This window comes from Bos javanicus, chromosome 17 (genome assembly GCF_032452875.1).
Source record: "Bos javanicus breed banteng chromosome 17, ARS-OSU_banteng_1.0, whole genome shotgun sequence".
Taxonomy (NCBI): domain Eukaryota; kingdom Metazoa; phylum Chordata; class Mammalia; order Artiodactyla; family Bovidae; genus Bos; species Bos javanicus.
Window position 1 is genome coordinate 72,326,265 of NC_083884.1, and position 18,922 is coordinate 72,345,186.

An 18,922-nucleotide genomic window follows, 5' to 3' on the forward strand; every position below is an offset into this window, starting at 1 on the left:
GCGGGCGCGCGCGGGGACCCTGCCCGCCCCTCCCCTCACTCCCTCCGCGGGTGCCGGGGGCGGCGGCGCTAGCAGACCGGGTGGAATCAGGCCCTGGCACACAGTAGATGCACAGCGGTCCTGACCGCAGGAGGTGTGCAGAAGCACCGGGATTCTTTCAGACACCGCTCAGCGCCTATGCGATGGGGCGGGTGGGGCAGGAGCCTGGCTGAGCAAACAGCGTTAAGTAACACTCTTGGAAACAGAAGGAAGTGGAGGCCAAGCGTTTACCCCCAAGGTAGTGCGGCCAGCGAGGAGCCGAGCCCGACTCTGTCCCATGCTGGGCGCCGGCCCCAACCCCCCGCCAAGCAACGCAGGGACCCGAAGGGTGGAATGGAGCGGCCTGAGGTCGGAAGGGCGACCCCAGGGTCAGATCAGATGCCTGAGTGTAAGGAGAGTTTTCTGGCTGGAGGACGGAGGATGCGGTAGGGCCGGGGGAGGAGGGGAATCATCCAGGCCGAGGTGATGGCGATTGGGACCCCGGGCGGCAGTGCAGGCCAAGCCCAGGGTGCGCTGCAGATCACGGAGGCCTGGGAAGGAGCTCTTCTCCACGCTAAGAGCAGTGGGTGTCTCACGAGCAGAGGAAAAGGGCCCTGGAGGTGGACAGCTGGAGCACAGCCGATCTCGGCAGGGTCCGGAGAGCCCTGGCTTCACGCCGGGAGGGAGAAGGGAGAAAGCAGATCCTTTGCCTCCCCAGGGCTGGTGCACAGTGGCGCTCCTGCACATTTGACCAGTATGGGACTTCCCTGTGGTCCAGTGGGTAAGACTCTGCACTTCACTGCAGGTTGGATGGGTTGGATCCCTGGTTGGAGAACCAAGATCCCACGTGCAGTGACTAAGAGTTTGTATGCCGAAAGGAAGACGGAAGATACCGTGGTGGGCTGCGACTAAGACCTAGGGCAGTCAAACACAGAAATATTTCTTGAAAAGAGTGACCCCTTCCTCTTCTCCCTCCTCACCACACCCTGGGGAGGCAGCCAGGAAAATGACAGAGGCGTTGGGGGGTTTGGTGAGGTGTGCAGGCTCAGACAGAGGACCGGGGAGGTGCCTGCGGTCTGGGCCTGGTCTCTGCCCACGCTGCCTCGCTCCTTCCCTGGCCCAGCGCTGCCTCATCCACCAGGCAAGTGCCCGTCAGCCCGCAGCACAAGCCATGCCGCCCTGCTTGCAGAGCCTGACCGCCTGCAGTGGGCGGGCTCCTGCCGGTGTCCACGCTCAAGCCTGCCTTTAATGCCCGCAAACACCCTCTGAGGTCACAACTCTTGCGGCCCCACTGACCGAGGGAGAAACTGAGGCTCAAGGGGTCAATCACGCTTTCCTCAGCCCCCCAGTCACCAAAGGGGTCCCATCCAAGTCTGCTGCTGGACTGCGAGGGGTGAAGCGAGGTCTGGGAGACACGGTCAAGCCAAAGGGCCCCCCTTTCCCTGCTTTCGCAAACCCCACTGCAGGATCTCTGTGGTTAGCAAATAAGGAGACTAACTTGACGCCCGCCCCCATCCTCTGCCTGGACCAGGCGGGGTGCTCAACCAACATTTGATGAGGGCAAGGGCGAATGCCTGGACCGCAGGTTCTGCCAGGTGTCTGTGGGGGGATGGATCAGGCCTCCTCTGGCTTCCGGCTGCCCAGGAAGACGGTGGCTGGGAGGGGCCCAGAACAGAGAGGGATGCAGATGCCGAAGATGGAGGATGGGTCTTTCCTGGCAACAGTGGGAGCTAAGAGTCAAGATGCTGCTGCTCGTGGCCGCGGGGTCCTCAGGAGACAGCGGCTTGGGTATCCCAGTGATGCCCAGGTGGTCAGAGCCCGGGGGCCGGCTCTGGCGGCACCAGGCTTGGGTCACCTGGGGCCTCATGGAACCCAGCCGGTTTCCCCCTCCGGAGAGGACAGTGCCAGCCTCCCGACTGTGGCGAGGATTCAGGAACGAGGCCTATCCTGTGCTGGTGGGAATGGGCCAGTCACCCTCAGGGGGGACAAGGGGGCGGGGGCGGTGGGGCCAGGACCGCCGAGACAGAGACCAGCCCAGCATGGGCAGGGGCAGCCGGAGAGCTGGAGGCTGGCACCCGCTGCCCTTGCCCACTGTGGGGGTGTGGACCAGTGGGCCCCGGAGTCGACCTGGAGAAGGTATACACCGCCCCAGGATGGGGTGGTTCTGGGTGCAGTCCCGTGACCTGCAGCAGAAAGCCCCAAGGGAAGGGGCCGAGGGCCTGGCAGGTCCTTCCATCTGGAGTCAGGGTCCCCACTCTGGGCAGCCCGGGCTCTCCTGCCCAGCTGGGATGGGCTCCTCTCCCGGTTAGCACCATACCCCTGGCTCCCGGCCCAATGCCACACTGGGAGCTTGCTACCTTGTTCCTTTGCCATATCTGTGTTTAATGCCTATGTCTGCCCTAGTCCAGGGGGTTGAGAAGAATCGGACGTGACTTAGCATGACTGAGCGCGCACACATGCTGACCGTAGACCGTGAACTGCACCAGGACGCCCGCCACCCCGGCTGGCTGGCCTCGTCTTCTCCAGCCACGTGTTCACCGGGCCCAGACTCGGTCCTGGGCGCTGTTTCAGATGCTGAGAAGACTTTGGAGAGTGGGCAGAAAACACACTGATGACCCACAAATAAGAGAAGCAGGCTGGAAAGCTGGGGCGACTGCAGCCACAGAGATCAGAAGCCTAAAGCCACTGGTGGCCTCTCAGGATGCAGCCCGGGACCCTCAGCAAGGTCGAGCGCTCCAAGCAGCTCAGGGCGTGGGTGGCAGAGGGCAGATGAGCAAAAGCAGCCCAAGACCCCAGACCCCATGGCCACCCAGCCCAGCGGCCACAGACACGGAGCACGGGGCTGCAGGTGTGGGGCGGAGCCAGACACAAGGGCCACGGGACCCCTCTCCAGATCGGGGAACCAGGGCAGTGGGGCAGTGGGGCCCCTGATAGACAGAAGGCTGTCTAACCCAGAGGTTCTCAAACTTAACAGCAGCATACCTTTTTTTTTTCCTTTGGCCACACCACAAGGCTTGTGGGATTTTAGTTCCCCTGACCCGGGATTGAACCTGTGCCCCATGCGGCGGAAGCACACCAGAGTCCCAACCACTGGACAATCAGGGAATCCCCAGTCTGCCTCTTTAAAACACTTGTAAACCAACGTCCTCCTTGCGCTGCATTAGTCGCTCAGTTGTGTCCGACTCTGCGACCCCACGGACTACAGCCACCAGGCTCCTCTGTCCATGGGATTCTCCAGGCAAGAAGACTGGAGTGGGTTGCCATTCCCTTCTCCAGAGGATCTTCCCAACCCAGGGATCGAACCTTGATCTCCTTCACTACAGGCAGATTCTTTATCGGTTGAGCCACAGGGGGAAGTCCTCCTTACAGCCTGACAAATGATGTGACTGTCTGGTCAGCTCCAGCATGTCCTTCCCACCCCACAGTATTTGCCAGGACCCCCGAGGCGCGAGGGAGCTGCCTTTGAAAACTGCCTGTATGATCCATCCCTTTTGTGTTTTAGGCGAGAAAGCTGAGACCCAAGGAAAGCAGTCAGGCTCCCGAGTTCAGAGCCCGCAGGGGTGTCTGCAGGTCGCTGGACGATCACTGTGCGGCTTGAATAGCGGGAGACGGATGAGCCCCCTGCTTGCTCAGCCACTCCATCATGTTCCTCTGATGCCCCTCGGGTGGCACCAGCACGGGCAGTGGTAGCATGGTGCCGTGGGGCTCCCAGGGGCTCGAGCCGGGGTCCTGCTCCTTGGCAGCAGCCTGCCCTCCTCCCCTGACTGTTGACTACCCTCCTGGGGGCTGTGACAGATCGGCCAGGCTGCGGAGCCCCTCCCAAAGCCCTGAGCTGACTGTCTGGCTTTGCCCCAGCTGCCCACGTACCCAGGCAAGCTGCCTGCTTCCGCTGAGCCTCGGGACCTAAGCCTCTGTCCAACAGAGCTGTGCCTGGGGGTCCCATGAAGGCATGTGCCCTGTGGCTCCATGACCACCAGGACCATCCCGCTGTCTCACCTCTCCCATTCCCCTCATCCACCTCTCCTCTCACAGAGGACCCCTGGAGCCAAAATTCCCTGTGTTCTTAGTACTCGCCACTGCCCAGTGGCATCTCCCATGGTACATTAGCGTTCACAGGAACCCAGGATAAAAAACTAGAGTATCAGGAATTCCCTGGAGGTCCAGTGGTTGAGATTCCAGGCTTTCACTGCTGACAGCCTGGGCTTGATCCCTGGTTGGGGGACTAAGATCCCACAAGCCTCACTGCACAGCCCAGAAAACAAAAAACAAGCACACACCAGGAGAAAAGAGAAAGAAAACATGAGTGCAGCAAAAAGGGTGGAGGCTTCTCTGAGCCTCAGTTTGCCCACCTGCAAGATGGGGCCAAGGTTGTCTGCGCATCTACCTGGGAAAAGCCTTGTGAGTGAGAGGGCTGCCTGTCTATCTGTCCTGCACCAGGAGCAACACAGGAAGGTTGATCACGGAAGAGAGGCTAGTGGGGGGAAGGGGAAATTCACTTTGAGGGTCCTGTAAGGGGCTCGTGGCTAGACAGCCCTTCTACAAGCAGCAGAGCCTGAGCTGTAAAGGCCCTGGTGCCGCCCAGTGCCACACCCTGAGGAGCAGCGGGGTCAGTAATGGGGTCACGACATTAAAGACTGGATGCAAACGGGTAGGACCAGAGGTCCAGCTGAGTCCCCCAGGAGTCACGTGGTGCCAGGGCAAGCAGGGCAGGGAAGAGCCAGATGTAAGCAAGGTTCCTGAGCTTCCAGCCACACAGTTGGCCGGGCTAGAAGCAGCCAAGTGCGTGTGTGTGCCTGCGTATGTATGTGTGCATGTGTGTGTGTGTGCGTGTGGGTGGGTGTGGGAGTGTGTGCCTGCATGTGTATGTGTGTGCATGCATGTGTACATGTGTGCCAGCTTGTGTGTGCCTACATGTACGTGTGTGCATACATGGACATCTGTGTGCCTGAATGTATGTGTGTGCCTGCGTGTGTGCATGCGCACGTGCGTGAGTGTACATGTGTATGCCTCAGTGTACATGTGTGTGTGCATGCGTATATGTGTATGCCTGCATGTGTGCATGCGTGTGTCTCCGTGTGTGTGTGCATGCAGGTGTGTGCATGTGTGTGCCTGCATGTGCGTGTGTGTGTGTTCCACAGCTTAGGATTCCACCAGCACCTCTGTAGTGGCCTGAGCCTTACCCCAGGCCCAGCCTGCGGCCCCTGCCCAGGGCCCCAGCCGGCAGCCTGGAGCCTGGGGTCCTCCTTGCTGCCAGGTGGTACCTGAATGGAGGATACAGGTGGCCCGGGGAAGCCATGCCCTTTGTCCCCTGCCTGCCTGGCCCCGGGTCCCTGTCCCTCCTTTCTGCAGAGGGACTTCCACTTACCCCTCCTCTCAGCCCACTCTGGGCAGGGACACATGTACCAGATACGTTCCTGCTCCGAAAAGAGAGGCACTGGGTGGTATGATCAGAGCTGCAGGGTCCCGGGTTGCCCAAGCCCAGCCTGGAGAGTCAGGGAGGGCTTCCTGGAGGAGGAACCGCTCAGCAGAGGCCAAAGGATTAGATAAGGTTAGTAGCGAGTGGACAAAACTGGGGGTTGTGTGGGGCCCACTAACCAGCCTCCTGCCTTGAGCAGAACTCTGAACCCAAAGGGACTGAGACCACTCATATATCGAATGCCTGGTTTAAATAACCCTCGTGGACCAGTGCTTAGGACTTGGAGCTCTCACTGCCAAAGGCGCGGGTTCAATCCCTGGTGGGGAAACTAAGATTCCATGAGCTGCATGGGGTGGCCAAAAAGACAGACAAGAAGCAGAAACAGAAAACAACATATGGCAAGCATCAGCTCCGAGCACAGCACATGTCATTTCTGTGTTGTCCCCAACATGCTGCAGCCCGGAGGCCTCTGAGCCAGGCCACCTCTTCAGACTCCGGGAAGAAGCCTGTGAAAGTCCAGGCCAAGCCCTAGATGGGGAGACTGGAGCGTACACAGACCTTGGTGCGCCTCCCACTACACACCCAGCCCAGAGTCCTGGGCCGGTGCGCCTCCCACTGCACACCCAGCCCAGGGTCCTGGGCCGACAGGGTCCCGACCCTGCAAGGCTGATGCTGCAATACAGGAAGAGAACCAGCCATGGTCCCTCAGGCAAGAAGTGGCAGAGCCTGGATGGACGCCCAGGTCTCTGAGGCATCTGCCCACCTGCCACAAGGCATCTGCCCACCTGCTTGCCACGAGGCATCTGGGTGAGCCCCAGGAAGCTCAGAAGGCCCCTGGGCTGGCTCCACCCTGGCACCCTGCCAGCCTCAGCCAAATACTTGCCTCGCAGGCCTGTTTCCTGATCTAGGACTAAAATGAGTGAACTTCCAGGGAGCTTGCTCTGGGCACTGTGTAGTCTCACTTCCTTGAAACCTTACCAACAGAGGGAATGAGTGCTCAGAGAGGTCAAGGAACTCTGAGAGGTCACACAGCATGGCGGTGAGAACACGGAAGCAGGTCAAAAGCTGAAGGGACGTTTGACCCCAAAGGCCCACGGCCCTAAGCATCTGACGCACTGCCCCACGGAGAGCCGTGAGAGGTCTCCGGCAGTGCTGCCTCCAGGGCGGCGGTGTGGGGAGCAGCAGGGCCCACAAGGGCCTTTAGTTTTTCTTTTTGGAAAAGCTGGGCACTCCTGAGCCAGACCCAAGGGCAGGCCCAGTCCTCATGGTAGCTGCACTCTTCAAATCCTCCCCTGCCCCTCCACCGCCTCCGGGTTCCACTTGAGTCTCTCCTTCTGTGGATGTGAAATGTGAGCCTCCCGGAGAGGAAGCCCAGGGAGGAGTCCTGCGAAGGGGTCCTCCTAGCTGCAAACTTGAGGTCAGTCAGATGGCATCAGAGTGCCCGTGGAAACTGGAGGCAGAATTTTGCAGGTTTGAATCCCTACTCAGTTACTTCTCTGGGCTTCCCCGATGGCTCAGATGGTAAAGAACCTGCCTGCAATGCAGGAGGCCTGAGTTCCATCCCTGGGTTGGGAAGATCCCCTGGAAAAGGGAAAGGCTACCCACTCTAGTATTCTTGCCTGGAGAATCCCATGGACAGAGCCGGGCTACAATCCGTGGGTTCACAAAGAGTCAGACACAAGTAGGTGACTAACACTTTCATTTTCAGTTACTTCTGGGCCCTGTGACTGTCAGGAGGTCCCTCTCTCACAGAGCGGTCTCCAGGGTGGTTGTGACAATGAACCAGGAAATCACAGTTCAGGGCTCTGGTCCTCGAAGGAACCCTTCTGCCCTGTCTCAGCTGCCACCGTGCCCAGGCCACGGGCTAGAGGCTTCTCTGTAAAATGGGCTTAGGAGGTTTAAACAGATAATGCACACAGTCCTGGGAGGAGTCCTTGGAAGGGTAGGAGCAGCGGGGCTGCAGGAGCCAGACACACCCTCCCCTAGGTGAGCCCAGGGCACACCCCCAAGTTCAAGCATATCCTGTTGTGATTTCCAGTCCCCGTGTGTGTGTGTGTGTGTGTGTGTGTGCACGTGCGTGCTAAATCACTTCAGTTGTGTCCAGCTCTTTGTGACCCTATGGACTGTAGCCCACCAGGCTCCTCTGTCCATGGGATTCTCTAGGCAAGAATACTGGAGTGGGTTGCCATGCCCTCCTACAGTGGATCTTCCCAACCCAGGGATTGAACCTGCGTCTCTTGCATCTCCTGCATTGGCAGCTGGGTTCTTTACCACCAGAGCCACCTGGGAAGCCCTTTCAGCACCCACACCACCCAAATCCTTGGCAGGGCCAAGCAGGGTGGGCTCACACCCACTGGTGATTTTCAGGACCGTAGCAAGCCCCCTTTCTCCAGGCCCAGACAAGCTGCTCTCGATTCACCAAGGTTCCTTGGCCTCAAAGGTATCATCCAGGAAGAGGGTCGTAAGGCACGTGCTGCCAGGGCCAGGCAGAGGCCTGGGGCCAGACAGACAGACCCCTGGGCTTCGCCGGATGGACATGGGCGGCGTTCAGCCCCGGGGGTCTGGAGCTCAGCGCGGCATAGGCAGCGGAGAGAGGAGCGCGGGCCCGTGCGCCCACCGCAGGAGGTGGGAGAGCGCACCCAGTGACGGAAGGGGCGCGCGAGGACCGTCGGGCACCGGAAGGGGCGCGCGGGGCGGTTGGCCGCAGCCCGGGGCGGCGGCGGCCGTTGGCGAGAGGCTGCCCGGGCCAGACGAGGTCCGGTGTCTGGCCCGGCCGCGGCCACCATGAGCAAGGACTCGCCCAGCCCTGCGGACGGCGGCCGCGCAGCCTCCCAGAAGCCGGCGACTCCGGGCCCGGCGGCGGCGGCGCTGGAGGAACAGCGGCGGGAGCTGGAGAAGCTGCGGGCGGAGCTGGAGGCGGAGCGGGCGCGCGGACGGGCGGAGCGGCGGCGCTTCTCGGCCGGGGCGCGGCAGCTGCGAGAGGAGGCGGAGCGAGAGCGGCAGCAGCTGGCGGACCACCTGCGCTCCCAGTGGGAGGCGCAGCGCAGCCGGGAGCTGCGGCAGCTGCGGGAGGACGTGCTGCGGGAGCGCGAGGCCGAGATCCGGCAGCTGCTGCGCTGGAAGGACGCCGAGATGCGGCAGCTGCAGCAGGTGCTGCGCCGGGAGCGCGACGGCGTGGCGCGCCAGGCCCGGGAGCTGCAGCGCCAGCTGGCCGAGGAGCTGCTGAGCCGCGGCTACGGCGGCGGCCGCGCGGGGCCGCCCGAGGATGCGGGCGCGCGGTGCCGGTGCCGCCTGCAGGAGGTCCTGTCGCAGCTGCGCTGGGAGACGCACGGCGAGCAGGCCTCGCGCATCCGCCACCTGGAGGCCGCGCTCGACGTGGAGCGCCGGCTGTTTCTCAAGTACATCCTCGAGCACTTTCACTGGCACCCCGCCCTGCCCAGCGCCCCCGACGCCCCTCTTCCATTGGGAGAACCGACTCGGGAGGCCGCCGCCAAGGCCGCACGCGGACTCGGAGCCCGGGACGGCCGGAGCGCGGGCGTCCGCGCGCGCTCCCGCTCCCTCGACCGAGTGCCCGCGGCGCGCGCCCGCTCCCCCGACAGCCCGCTCCCCACGCGCGCCAGCTCGCTCGACTCCCTGGCTCCGGCGGGTCCCCGCCCCTCGCTTGACGGCAGCCCGAGTCACCCCAGGGCCCCCGAGTCCTCCTCGCCAGACGCTTCCCTCTCGGGCTCCCTGAGGCCCCTGCCGCCGCCGCCGTCGCCGCCACCATCGGAGCGCCAGATACCTAGCCACCTGCGAGAGGGGGAAGAGGCGGGGAGCCGGCCCTGCGAAGCCCTGAGCCCCCCACCACCGGGCCCGGACCACTGCGAGTTGCTGAGGCGGAACTCGGAGCTGTCCGAGGCGCTGCAGGAGCTGGCGCGCCGCCGCTCCGGCCTCCGCGAGGAGAACGTACGGCTGCGGCGCTTGGGCCTCCCCGACGAGGCGGACGAGAAGGCGAAGCGGCTCAAGGGGAAGCGCGCCGAGCTGACCGGTCTCGCGCGGCGCCTGGAGGACCGGGCCCGCAAGCTGCAGGAGGCCAACCTGCGGGCCGTGAGCGCGCCGGTGCCCGGAGAGAGCCGCCCGGGCCTGGAGCTTTGCCAGGCCTTGGCCCACCAGCGCGCGCGGGACCTGTCTGAGCAGGCGAGCGCGCTGCTGGCCAAAGACAAGCAGATCGAAGAGCTGCGGCAAGAGTGCCACCTGCTGCGGGCGCGCGTCGCCTCGGGCCTCGGCCCCCTCCCCGGAGAGGGCGCCGCCAGCGCCCAGTGGCTCAGCATCGGCGACCTGGACCGGCTGCAGCGCGAGTCCCAGCGGGAGGTGCTGCGCCTGCAACGGCAGTTGACGCTGCAGCAGGCTGCCGGCGGCGCCCGCGCAGAGGCGGGCGGCCAGAGCGCGCCCTGCGAGGCGGCGCGGCGCCAAGTGCGGGCGCTGGAGCGCGAGCTGAGCGCGCGGCGGCAGGAGTGCGAGGAGCTGGGCGCGCAGGCGGCGGCGGCGCAGCGGCGGGGCCAGGAGGCTGAGGCGCAGCTGCAGGTGGCGCTCCGCGAGGGCGCCTGGCTGGCCAAGGAGAACGCGCGGCTGCAGGCCCAGGCCGACTGGACGCGGAAGGTGGCGGCGGAGAACGAGGATGTGCGCGGGCAGCTGGGCCGCGCGTGCCAGCAGCGTGACTCCGCCAGCTTGCTGGCTGAGCAGCTGCTGCAGCAGGCGGCGCAGAGGCAGGACTGGCAGCAGCAGCTGCAGCACGACCTGCAGAAGGTCCTGTGTGATCTCCAGGCCGCCCGGGACGAGATGTGGGCGCTACAGTGTCAGCCTGCCCACCCTCCCCAGGACAACCGGGGCACCGAGCCTCAGCTGGGGCCTGCGAACCCAGCGTCACCTGTGCCCAACAGAGACAAACAGGGGAGGAAGGAAGACCTCCTGCTGGAAAGCCCAGCTGCCCTCGGGCAGCCTGCCTGGGCCCCCCAAGCTCCAGACTCCAGCGGCCAGCCTCTGGACTCTAGGCCCCAGCCCCAGAGGACCGGCTCCCAGTCTAATTCCTCCTCGGAGGTGGAGTCCGAGTGGGCCACGGTGCCCTCCTGCCCTACTCTGGACGCCGATACAGGCAGCGAGGCCGAGGACCTGGAGCCGGACAGTCTGCCCTCGACCCTGGAGGCGGGGGACTTGGAGGTCTCCGTGGCCACCCCCAAGCTCAAAATCTTCCTGGCTCGGTACAGCTACAACCCATTTGAGGAGCCCAGTGAGCACCCTGAGAGTGAGCTGCCGCTCACGCCTGGGGACCACGTGTACATCTTCAGCGACATGGATGAGGATGGCTTCTATGAAGGGGCACTTGCAGACGGCCGGCAGGGGCTGGTGCCTTCCAACCTGGTGGAGCAGATCCCCGACGGTGACATCCGGGGCTGCCTGCCCACTGAGTCCCAGGACCGAGGCCCCACTCGGCTCCCGGCGGCTAGGCAGGGCCAAGCTTGGAAGGATGACCCCAGTCCCGGCTTCTTACCTGGGCAAGCCCAGGCGGCAGTGGACAGAGGGCCGTGCCCAGTGGCGAGGGTGGGCTCCAGGATGGAAGTGGCAACAGAGGTCTCAGACACCAAGACGGAAGCCGGCCGGTTGGGCTCCCAGGAGAGCAGGGACAGGCAGGGGTCGGCCAACGCTCCTCCGGGGACCAACAGGTCCCCTCGTACGGCCCCCACGCACCTTCACCTGCGGAGTGTTGCGGCCACATCGGCCGAGGTCGCCTGGGTGGGTGGCAGCCATGCCCACGCGGTGTACCTGGACGGCCGGGAGCATGCCCTGACCTCCATGGGCGTGAGTAGCTATACCTTCCGCCACCTGCAGCCCGGCACGAGGTACCAGGTGCGGGTGGAGGTGCGCCCCCCCGGCGACTCGATGCAGGCCTGCCGGGAGAAGACGTCCTCCGCTGTCACCTTCGAGACACCCTTGGCGGGGCCCCCCCACCCTCCACTGGACGTGCTGGTGGAGCGCCACCCCTCCCCGGGCCTCCTGGTGGTCAGCTGGCTCCCCGTGACCATCGACGCAGCTGGGTCCTCTAACGGAGTCCCGGTCACCGGGTACGCCGTGTATGCTGATGGGCTCAAGGTGGCGGATGTGGCCGAGGCCACTGCGGGGAGCACACTGCTGGAACTCTCCCAGCTCCCGTGGCCCGCGACATGCCAGAAGATCTCAGTGAGAACCACGTCGCTCTGCGGCGAGTCCTTGGATTCCGTGCCCGCCCAGATCCCTCACGACTGCTTCACGTGTCTCCACTGGCCAGAGATGTCGCCTTTCGGCTACACCTGCGGGGACCCATCTGCCATCAGTGGGAGCTTCCCTGTCTGCCCTCGGAGGTTGGGGCCTACACCCCTGAGTGCCAAGGCCTGCCCTCACGCCCCCCGAAGCTGCGAGGAGCCCCGGGCCAGGTGTCTTGAAGCATTCCCTGAAGAACCCCCAAGGAGGTGGTCCCCGGAGCCCAAACTGATTTCAGAAGGAGGAGGTCCCAGTTCAGGCTCAGGCAGCCAAGCCCAGGGGCCTGCGGAGGCCCGGAAGCCCCCCAGAAAGGACCAGCTCTTTGAAAAGCGTCCCCAGAACCACAGGCCACCTCTGCCACGGGGCCAGCCTGGCAGGGAGGGGACCCAGGACCGGCGGATGCTCACCGTCCCAACACCTGCTGCGGGAGTCTCCCATCTGTCCCCTGAGCCTGCGCCTGGCGAGGAGCTGCGTCAGGAGAAGCCTGCCTCTGGGAAAGTCCTCAGACAAAAGGCAGACGCTCTTGTGTCCACCCCTCCTGAACTGGGCAGCAGCCAGCAATCGGCGTCTGTCTTCAGTGGCGCTGGGCAGGAGGACGGGCGGGGCGCAGAGGGGCGAGAGCGGAGACGGGCACTGCGGGGCCGGAGCACACAAGGTCAAGCTCTGGGGGCCAGGGCCGGGGGCCGGCTCCGGGGGCCCAACTCAGCGCCGTGTCCTGCTCGGCGCAGCAAGGCCCTCGGGACGCCCAGGGGTGCCGCCCCACCGCCGGGGACAAGGGTGGGCCCTCCGGCTGGGATCTTTGTGACCCTCCCTAATTACGAGCCCCTGGCCATGTCCGCCACCTCGGAGGCTGCCGGGGGGGAGCTGGCCCTCCGGAAAGGGCAGCCGCAGAGCGCGGGGGGCTCTCAGGACCCCCACGGCTTCTGCCGTGGCGAATGCAGCGGGCCTGTGGGCAGCATCGCCAGTCACCTGGTGGCCGAGGTGGACGCGGGCACGGAGTGGACTGATGGCCATGGCAGGTGGCATTTGCCAGGACACCTGGATGACTCCGAGGGGCTCACCGGCCCTCAGGGCTCCTCTCCCCTGCCACAGGGGAGCCCTGGAAGGCCTTCCTCCTCACTCTGGGCTCCAAAGACCATGATGGCAGCTCTGGACTATGACCCCCAGGACTGGCTGGCATGGGGCCCAGTGAAGGGCCAGCTGTCACTGAGGGCAGGGGACGTGGTCACCGTCCACGGGCCTGTGGATGACAAGGGCTTCTACTCCGGGGAGGTGGGTGGGCACAGAGGCCTGGTCCCCGCCCACCTGCTGGGCCACATGTCCCTCCAGGAGTGAGCACAGCACCCCGCAGAGGTGGCACCTCCCGCTGCCTGCGGCCCAAACGGGGATCCACCGCCAGGCCCTCCTCGCTTTGCGCTGAGGCATCTGCTCCACACACTGCTGCTCTGAACCCTCTGCCACCCCGGGCCTCAAGGGCAGCAAGGCCTAAGTTTGGGCAGAACCGTTTCTAGAAAGAACAAGCTGCTTCCGAGAGGTTGGCGGGCTGGTGATCGCAGGCATCGGGCCATCAGTCTGGTCCTTCCTCAAGACCTGTTTCCTCTGGGAGTTTGGCTTCTCTCAGCCGTTGCCTAGTATGGAAGTCTGAAGAAAAGCCTGCCTCTTAGAAAAAAAGAAAAAAGTGACCAGAATGTTACTTTTCTATCTTCTGTTCAAATCCTCATTAAAAGTTCATAGAAACAAAGAAAAGGGAACTTTAGGAGTGAAAGCGCAACCGAGGAGGCAAGCCCAGCCCTCCCCCTCCCTGCCTGTCCAGGGGCCCTGGAGGGCTGCAGACGTGTTTCCTCCGGTGGGGGGGGGGAGAAGACCATTTAGTGGGGGGTCAGCTCAGCCCAGGTCCCCACTGCAGTCAGAAGGGCACCACCCTCCGTAGGGGCAGAAGGGAGCAGCTGGACGCAGCTCGTTAAGGAGGGTAGGAGCCACGGGTAGGTACTTGGGGAAGCTGGTGACTCAGGTCCAGAGGGTGCTGTCACGCCGTGCCCGGGGCTGAGATGGGAACGGGGAGGGGCAGGCCCCAGAGAGGCCTTGAGGTGACCCACCGTACCCTCAGAGAATGCGGGAAGCAGCCTGGGGGCCTTGCGCTGTGCACACACACTCACCCCTCGTGAGCGGAAGCTTCGCGTCTCAGCCAGGGAGGAAGCTGTCCGCTGAGGGCTATGCCCCCTGCCCGCCGTCCACACAGACCGGCTTTCCAGTGAGAAGGCCAGCTCGGAGGCTCCTTGGCTGGTGAAGTATCCATACCACACACTTTACCACCTCAAACATTTTCAAGTGTACATCTCAGCCGTGCTAAGTACGTTCATGGTGTTGAGCAACCAGTCTCCAGGACGTCTCTTCTTCTTGCCAAACTGGAACTCTGCCCGCCGTTACACAACATCTCCCTGTCCCCTCCCTCAGGCCTTGGTAACCTCTAATCTTCTTTCTGACGGTACGACTTTGACTCCTCTAGGGACACCGCGTCAGTGGACTCGGACCAGAAGCCCGGGCTTTGGTGTCTGGCTTACCTCCCCGGGCACAGCGTCGTCGGGTGTCATCCGAGTGGCCGCAGGGGTCACGGTCCTGTTCCTCCTTAAGGCTGAATTATCGTCCACTGTATGCACCACATTTTGTGCATCCGTCCATCTGTCAGCGTTGCTCCCCCTGTTTTGTAAATCACGTTGCTGTAGACATGGGTGTGCAGACATCTCCTGGCTTTCACAGTCTTCCACGTTATCATATCTGTGAGCTCACAACCCAGAGTGGACCCTGAGGCCCGCCGGGAACGAGAGAGCTGCTAGTGCACGGGAGGGTGTCCCGGCCTCTCCCGGCGGCCGGGCTCAGGCTGAGGGCTTGGTGGGCTGCCCACAGTCTGAGGGGAGCACAGGTATGGTCCCCACTTGCTGGGAGAGCAACAATGGTTTAGCCGGAGGACAGGAACCTAATCCAGCACTTTCAAAGTTAAACACAGTAGCTGTGAATCGGGGCTTCCCTGGTGGCTCAGACGGTAAAGAATCTGCCTGCAGTGCAGGAGACCCGGGTTTGATCCCTGGGTCGGGAAGATCCCCTGGAGAAGGGAATGGCAACCCACTCCAGTATCCGTGCCTGGAGAATCCCACGCACGGAGGAGCCTGGCAGCCTGCAGTCCATGGGGTCACCAAGAGTCAGACAGGAGTGAGTGACTAACACTTTGAGCTGTCACTCCATGGGAACCGCACAGGTGAGCTCAGGAGAATGGTCCCAGCCCCGTCGGCCCGTCAGCTCTCTCTCAGCCCTTCCCCTGCCCATCAGCCAGGGCCCTCACCGCACTGCAGAGTGGCCTGTGTGCCTCCAGCGCCCACCCTACTTTGCTTCTCTCCGTTGCCCACGCCTGCTCTCACCTGTGCTGCTTCTACGGCCACGTCCCACCCCCGCCCCCACGCCCACTGGGATGGAAGCCCCACCAAGGCAAGGACGACTTCGGCTCATTCATCGCCCGGCGCTTAGTAGGTCCTCAGCAAATGCCTGTGGAAGGCAGGAGCTAGCAGGGCTTGACCATCCCTGTCTGTGGCTCCCGTGCAGGGCTCTGGGGGGGTTCACACCAGGCACCGGGCCTCCCCACCCCCCGGAACAGCCAGGCATGGACCCTGGGCAGCAGAGGAGGGCTCTGGTTCTGATCACGGAAGCACAGGCAGGTGAGGCCAGTTGTGGGGGGGCGGGCGTCCTGGGCAGTGGGAGCCGTGAAGGCCCCGGCCAGAGAAGAGTCAGTGATCGCACATCTGGGGGTGCACACACAGAGCAGCAGCCCAGGCGGGGCAGGGGGCGTGGCTGGGACAGGTGCCCACCCGCCCCCCAGCCGAGGAGGACCCCTCTCCCCAGGGCTTCAGACAACCAGGAGCTTTCTGACGCCGCCACCAGATGGCAGCACAGACAGCTGCCGCCCAGCTTCGCACCTGGGTCGGGGCCGCCAGGAACAGGCTCCCAGACTCCGCGGGCCCCACCCAGCCCTGTTCTCTGCCCACCCTCTCCCCAGGGCACCCTGGAGAGCCCCTCCATGTACCCACAGGGGCCATCCTTCCAGGGTGCAGCGTGAAAGCACACCCAAGCCTCCTCCAACACACTTCCTGCCGTGCAGCAAACCCCAGCCTCCCCGAGGCCCCGGGAGGCGTCAGTGTCCCAGCCCGGCAGGCTGGGCGGCTGCAGGACCACGGAGCAGCCGTCCAGGGGAGGCTGAGTGGGGGCTCTCAGAGCCTCCGTTTGCTCATATGGGGCTGGGCTGGGGCAGGACGTGTGGTCCAGATTCAGGACTCACGATAGGACGGAGGAAGTCGGAGAGGGCGCAGGGGACGGGGTCAGGGGTCCGCAGGGTGGATGGTTCTGGGCCCAGCTTCTCCCCTGGGGCCCTGGAGCCTTTGTTGGGGGGTGGGGGTGGGGGCAGGGAGAAGCTGCACGGGTGTGAGCAGATGAGTGGCTGGAGATGTGCCCCGCCCCTCCCTGACAGACCAGGCGACCTGGAGGCCCAAGGCCTGTCCAGACCTGCCGGGGGGGGGGGGGAACTGGGGTGGAAGGCCCGCTGGCCAGAGGGCAGAGGAATCTTTGCAGTGGGCAGGCGGGCAGGGTCAGGAGGGCTCTGGAGCCGGGGTCACTGAGCCTGTCCGGGCGCCGGCCACTTCTGCCCGGGGCCCTCTGGCCTGTGCTCGGCGCCTCGCCAACCTGGGCCTGCTGTCCCACAACGGGGTGGGCTTGGTTCCCCCCCTCCCCCCGTCACCGTCAAGAAGGCAGCTGCACCCGCTCGCCAGCCTGAAGGTGACTGCGAGGCTCGTCTAGCCCTCCCTCGGGCTCCTGGCCCGGGACCCCCACCCCCGTCACCCGGCGGCCCCCAGGGTCCGCCCCTCCATCTCTCTCTGCCTCTCAGGGCCCGGCCCCCTTCTGCCCTCTGCCAGAACACATTTGCTAACTGATCACTTTCAGAATCCTTGTGTGAAATCTGTGTTCACGAGAGGCGCACGGCACGGAGGTCACGATGTAAAAAGCTTGGAAATGCCCCCAAAGCCCATTTGAAACTCATTCCAGCACCTTTTGGCGGCACGTGGCCTCCCTGTCTTAACCCCTGGAGGTCAGGTTTGGAGGTGGGGTTGGGGCGGCCTGTAAGGTCAGGGGTTCCACGGGAGGCAGAGCCCCACAAGCCAACTCAACTCTTATAAAGCTGAGCGCAGTGCCAGCTGAGGCCAGCTCCAGACCCCAGGCACAGAGGGTTCCTGGGGCCATGCTGATGCCAGGGGAATCCCAGTCCGTCCTACCCGGCCAGCCAGCCCGCCAAATTCCCAGTGGCTGGTGGGGTCGGCCATGGGTCTGTTCTGGGACAAAATGCCCTGTATTTGCAAGTTCCCGAAGAACTGATGCTTTTGAACTGTGGTGTTGGAGAAGACTCTTGAGCATTCCTTGGACAGCAAGGAGCTCCAACCAGTCAATCCTAAAGGAAATCAACCCTGAATGTTCATTGGAAGGAGTGATGAAGCTGAAACTCCAATACTTTGGCCACCCAATGCAAAGAGCCAACTCGTTGGAAAAGACCCTGATCCTGGGCAAGATTGAAGGCGGAAAAAAAAAAAAAAAAAAAGATTGAAGGCGGGAGGAGAAGGGGGCAACAGAGGATGAGATGGTTGGATGGCATCGCCGACTCAATAGACATGAGTTTGAGCAAACTCCAGGAGATGGTGATGGACAGGGAGGCCTGGCATGCTGCTGTCCATGGGGTCGCAGAGAGTTGGAGATGACTTGAACAGCAACCGCCGTCAGGAGCCCTGGTCTTGGACAGCTGGCTCTGGGCTCGGGTGCCCCCAGTGCTCTGAGCCATCTGGCATTTTCTTGGGGTCCTCTGGGCCTGACCACCTCACAGACTGCCCACCTGGCTGGGCCTCTAGGACATTGACCTCAGCCTGAGGGACCCCCTGAGCCACATCCCCTTGGTCAGGGTGCGCTGGTCAGAGGGCGTCCACGTGGAGGCCAGGACCTTCCGGCTCAGTTCCTTTCTCCTAGCCTGGGCTTCCAGCTGCCCACCACCAGCCTTCCCACTGCCACCCCACCTGCCCCCACTGCCTTCGGCTGCCCCTCCCAGGAGCAGGGACAGCCTGCAGGCACCGTCCCCTGGCCTGGATACTCATTAACTCTGCTGCCTACCCTATCAGACTGGGTCTTCCCCCCCTCCTCGTACCCTGCATGCAGGCATCTTGACCTGGCGACCTGGCGTGGAGCAGACATCAAACCAGACGCCGCCTTAAGAAAGGCTTGGCCCGGGGCTCTCGGTGGCCACACTTCCCGGTGAGAACTGACCTTCAGGGAGCCCTCAGCCAGTGCCCCAGCCCACGTACGCTGGAGGCCACCCTCCCAGGGGTGTAATTATTTCCCCTTTTCACAGATGGAGAAACTCGGGCTCGGAGAGGGGAGGTCATTCATCAAGGTCGTTCCGCGAACCGGTGGCTGAGCAGGGGGTCTGAGTCCAGGTGTGTCCCTTTGCCCCCTGCCCTTATCTACGGGACGATTCCTTCCCCCAGCCTGGGGGCAGGGCCTGGGTCTAGGGAGGAGACCAGAGGCAGGGATGGTCAGGAATTCAAATTGGTAGAACTGGTGGGGGAGGGCCGGAGTGCCTGGGAGTGGCCGGCAGTGAGGGCTTGGGCAACCGGGCCCTCTGTGTGCAGGGCTCCAGGGGAGGGGGCAGCGAACGGGCAAGACTCTGCTGAGTCAGAGACGCCCCGGGGGCTCGGGGGGAGGCGTCAGGCAGGTAGTGCGGGCTGGGGCGGGTGGAGCACCCAGGGTGGTGGGCCAAGGGGCAGAACTGGGTGCTGGGGCCCCAGCCCGGGGTCATCGGGATTTAAGGAGAAAAGAGGCCTCCCAGAGGGCAGGGGGCCACCCTTTCCAGAGGAGGGAGTGGTCAGCCCCACAAGGTCAGGCCAGATAAGGGCCACTGGGCCCAGCCTCCCTCGTGACTGCGACCAGAGGCTGCTGCCCCAGCCCAGGGGCTTCCTGGTGTGTGCAGCCACGAGGGAGCTGGCCCCTCCCCCACCAGGCAGGAAGCCCCCCCTACCCCCAGGCTCTTCCCCCAACTCCCCGAAGCAAAGCAAACGGGGACGCTGGAATTTGGAAGCTCCCAGGGTTCCCCACTCCGAGCAGCCTTGGTCCACCCCATCCCATTGGCAGCCAACC

General features: G+C 63.8%; 1 protein-coding gene across 1 annotated transcript; it reads left to right on the forward strand.

Annotated features, from left to right (window-relative positions):
- Positions 1-8,115: 8,115 nt before the first annotated feature.
- On the forward strand, positions 8,116-13,400 carry LOC133229181 (RIMS-binding protein 3A-like). Its single transcript, XM_061385587.1, has one exon. The coding sequence runs from the start codon at positions 8,219-8,221 to the stop codon at positions 13,040-13,042; it is 4,824 nt and encodes a 1,607-aa protein (XP_061241571.1). The 5' UTR covers positions 8,116-8,218; the 3' UTR covers positions 13,043-13,400.
- Positions 13,401-18,922: the final 5,522 nt, after the last annotated feature.